The sequence below is a fragment of the Aythya ferina genome (assembly GCF_964211825.1).
Source record: "Aythya ferina genome assembly, chromosome: 1".
Classification (NCBI taxonomy): domain Eukaryota; kingdom Metazoa; phylum Chordata; class Aves; order Anseriformes; family Anatidae; genus Aythya; species Aythya ferina.
The window spans coordinates 181,883,211-181,887,020 of NC_140296.1; the positions used below are offsets into that span (position 1 = coordinate 181,883,211).

A 3,810-nucleotide genomic window follows, 5' to 3' on the forward strand; every position below is an offset into this window, starting at 1 on the left:
CATAGGTCGGGAGGCCAAAGATCTGGTGAAGCAGATAACATGGTCCGTGGAGCCAAAGCCGCCTGCCCGGTCGACCTGTGCCCCCGCACAGGGTTGATGATTTTGGAGTGCAACAAGTTGGGCTATTTTGGTACCTTTCGGAATAAACAGGGGTGGGTTGAGCGTGTATGCCATGACTTTAATTTCTCCTACGTGGTCAGCATCGATAACCCCCGGAATGACCATCAATCCTTTAAGGCCTACAGAGGATCTACCTAATAGCAAGCCGCCTAATGGTGTGTTTGATAGTGGGCCTTGGATCCCCGTAGGAATGGCCGCTACAGACTTATCGGAAAGCGTGACGCTTACTGCTGTTGCCAGGTCCACCCCGAGGCTTCCTCTGGTGGCAGGGGCATTGCTGTCGAGAAATCCGCTCCGTCTGGCTGTGCTGCGGCTACTGTTGTCGTCGCGCGGCCGATCGCGCTCCTCTTGGAGTTTCCCTGATACTTGCACATCGATGTAGCATGTGTATTAGAACGGCATAGGTCGCAGCAGGGGGTAGCTGTACACTGTCTTCTGAAATGGCCAAGCCTTCCGCATCGATAGCATCGCCACTGCTCTTGGGAGTTGCGTCTCGAGGGACCACCATTGGGTCGGGACACTATGGCAGCCAAGGGATCACCAAGGGCCGATGCAACAGCTTGAGCCATCACAGCTGCTTGCTTGGACTGATCAACACGCTCTACCCTCTCTAACATTTCTTCGATGGGAGCATTTTTCGGTAGCGTAGCTAGGATGCTTTGGGTTTTTGTGTTCGCGTTGTCAAAGGCAAGCATTTTTAACACGCTCCGTTTCAAGTCTGGTGCTAGGTCAGGATGATCCATGACCGCTGTCCATAATCGGTCGATGAACTTGGCATAAGATTCATCTTGGGCCTGGTGAACTGAAGCAAATGGGGGAGCTTTGTTTTCTCCAGGGAGGGCAAAAGAGCTCGTAGGGCAAGCTGTGCAGCTGTCCGATGAACAATCTCAGGGAACTGCAGCTGAAGCTGAGGATCGAAGTACGGGCCTGTCCCTGTCAGCATTTCAACTGTGGTGCCATATAGGGGGTCCCCCGTCTGACGCGGACGACTTGCTTCAATTTGTGCCAAGTGTAGCCATTCTCTCTCAAAAATTAACAGTTGAGAGGGAGTTAACAACAGACGTGCTATGTTTTGGCAGTCGAAGGGACACATCAAATCTGCCTGGAAGATCCAATGAATTATCTGTCGTGCTGCCTGAGAGTGTAATCCATAATCTGTTACTGTTTTCCTGGCTTGTTGTAGAAGCTTCCAATCATGTGGCAGCCAGGATCCGGTGCCTTGTCCAGAGTCGACAATAACTGGGAATGCCAAGGAGGAGGAGGTGTGCCAATCTCCCTCGAGGATGGCGTTACGTATGATACCCGACCACCTGGTTGATATCGGAGTTGATGAAGCTGGGGCGGCCGGTAGCGGGGGAGAGACACCCTGGGTGGATTTATGGTCCCCTGGCGGCGGCGCGGATGCCGGGGACCTTGCATCGATATTTTCCGGCGCAGGCGGCACGGATGCCGGGGGCCTCGCATCGAGATTTACCGGCGCAGGCGGCGCGGATGCCGGGGGCTTTGCATCGAGATTTTCCGGCGCAGGCGGCGCGGATGCCGGGGGCCTTGCATCGAGAGTTTCCGGCGCAGGCGGCGAAGAGGGTAGGTTACAGGCCGCATCCGCCCCGGGCTCGGACAGTCCCTTAGCAATGGCTGCAGCCGAGTCCTTTATTGAGGAGGTCATGCCTCGAACCGGGGTTAGCATAGGATCCACCGGAAACAATTGTGATAACGAGGTGTCGGATGCCGTACGTGATGTTTTAGGGGCCCCAGACTGCACGGACAAAGCCTGCGTCGCTGCCATGACAACCTGGCGGTCGGCCTTCAGACCGTTTAGGGCATCAATCACCAAACGCCAGGTTTTACATAAATCCTTATCAAACTTTCCCCTCTTGGTAGATGTCTGCCATAAACGGTCTCCTATGAGTTGCCACTCATCCGGGCTAAAATTTTGGGGGGTCTCCTTCAGAAAGCCCTCATTCTGGGCCCAATTCACCAATGATTTAACCTTTTTCGTACTGCAAGCCACGCCTCTCATAGCGAGAATGTTAGAGAGAAGCTTCACGGCCGCCTCCGCCTCCATGGTTACGCAATCTCCGCCCCGCTGTTGCTCGGTGACGCCTCTTATCGCCCGTAGCAACTCGACTCCGGACGGCCTGCGCCGCAGTGTGATCACGTCAATTTCCCGCGGCCCTCCGCAAATTCCACGTCCCGCCGCAACTCTAATTCCCGCGGCCCTCCGCAAATTCCACATCCCGCCGCAACTCTAATTCCCGCGGCCCTCCGCAAATTCCACGTCCCGCCGCAACTCCGTTTCCCGCGGCCCTCCGCAAATTCCACGTCCCGCCGCAACTCTAATTCCCGCGGCCCTCCGCAAATTCCACGTCCCGCCGCAACTCCGTTTCCCGCGGCCCTCCGCAAATTCCACGTCCCGCCGCAACTCCGTTTCCCGCGGCCCTCCGCAAATTCCACGTCCCGCCGCAACTCTAATTCCCGCGGCCCTCCGCAAATTCCACGTCCCGCCGCAACTCCGTTTCCCGCGGCCCTCCGCAAATTCCACGTCCCGCCGCAACTCCGTTTCCCGCGGCCCTCCGCAAATTCCACGTCCCGCCGCAACTCTAATTCCCGCGGCCCTCCGCAAATTCCACGTCCCGCCGCAACTCCGTTTCCCGCGGCCCTCCGCAATTCCACGTCCCGCCGCAAAACCCCGTTCCCCGCGGTTTTCCGCGTGTCTCAGCGGGAATACCATGCCTCACCGTGAGTCCTGTGTACCGTGTTTCTGGGCCGGTGTCCGGTCCGCTCAAGCGCCGGTCGGATAGGCGCTCCAAAGTCCCGACGGCGCGGCGAGGTCGCGGCGCCGCTGGTCCCGGCGCCGCTGGTCTCCTGGTCTACCTGCGTTCAGATGTGCCGGCGCCGCTGGTGTCCTGCTGCGCTGCGATGTTTGTCCCGGCGAAGCTGCGATGTTCCGTTCGGGTCCTGTTCAGGTGTCAGCCTGTTCGGGCGCCATATGTTGCAGGAAGCACGGTCGAAAGCACGACAGACACACAGTAGAGTCAGATCATGCTCCATTTTATTGCCCGAATAGCCCAACTTTTATAGAGAACTTAACAGGGGTGGACAGTGTTTCACACAAGATTATTGGTCAAAGCACTCAGAAAAACAACCAGAAGAAAACAACCCCACCTGCAAGAAAACAGTCCCCTTGTGATTAGAAGTCACGTAGACCTTGTTTTCTGGTATCAGCTGCTGGCAGCAATGTTTTTCTGCACTCCTCAGTTGGGCGATGTGGGAACACTGTCATAGGAGCTTCTCACCATTACCCTGGTATCTTGGTTTGCTCAGCTGCAGCAGGCCGTGGGATCTGTGCTGTTTCCAGATTCCCTCAACACTATTTTCTATTTATTTATAATAAGTGATTCTTATTTGATATTACTTTAAAATCAATATTTCTCCTTTGGGAGAAGTTCCTCAGACATAATACTAAAGTATAAAAATGCAAAATTTATACAGAGACATACAGGAATGGCTTGGAGTAGAATCCAGAATTCTGGATTTTTGACCTATGTCTGGAACTGAAAATATACAGTTCAGTTAATTTAGAAAACAAAATCAATTAAAAAATTGCTCTGCCTGTAGATTACATAATTGCTGTTCAAATAGGCAAGAAATATTATGATATCAAAAGTGAACATTTTCTCAAGGGAAAAA

General features: G+C 54.3%; 1 protein-coding gene across 1 annotated transcript; it reads right to left on the reverse strand.

Moving 5' to 3' along the window:
• Window positions 1-840: 840 nt before the first annotated feature.
• LOC311439897 (uncharacterized protein) lies at window positions 841-2,986 on the reverse strand. The gene is made up of 2 exons (XM_084526200.1): window positions 2,859-2,986; window positions 841-2,258 (listed from the first exon to the last, which is right to left on the reverse strand). The coding sequence occupies exon 2, from the start codon at window positions 2,183-2,185 to the stop codon at window positions 845-847; it is 1,341 nt and encodes a 446-aa protein (XP_084382326.1). The 5' UTR covers window positions 2,186-2,258; window positions 2,859-2,986; the 3' UTR covers window positions 841-844.
• Between the last annotated feature and the right edge of the window lie 824 nt (window positions 2,987-3,810).

Excerpts from the sequence above, each read along its gene's own strand:
- LOC311439897 (XM_084526200.1), bottom strand. The coding sequence starts at position 2,185 with ATGGAGGCGGAGGCGGCCGTGAAGCTTCTCTCTAACATTCTCGCTATG.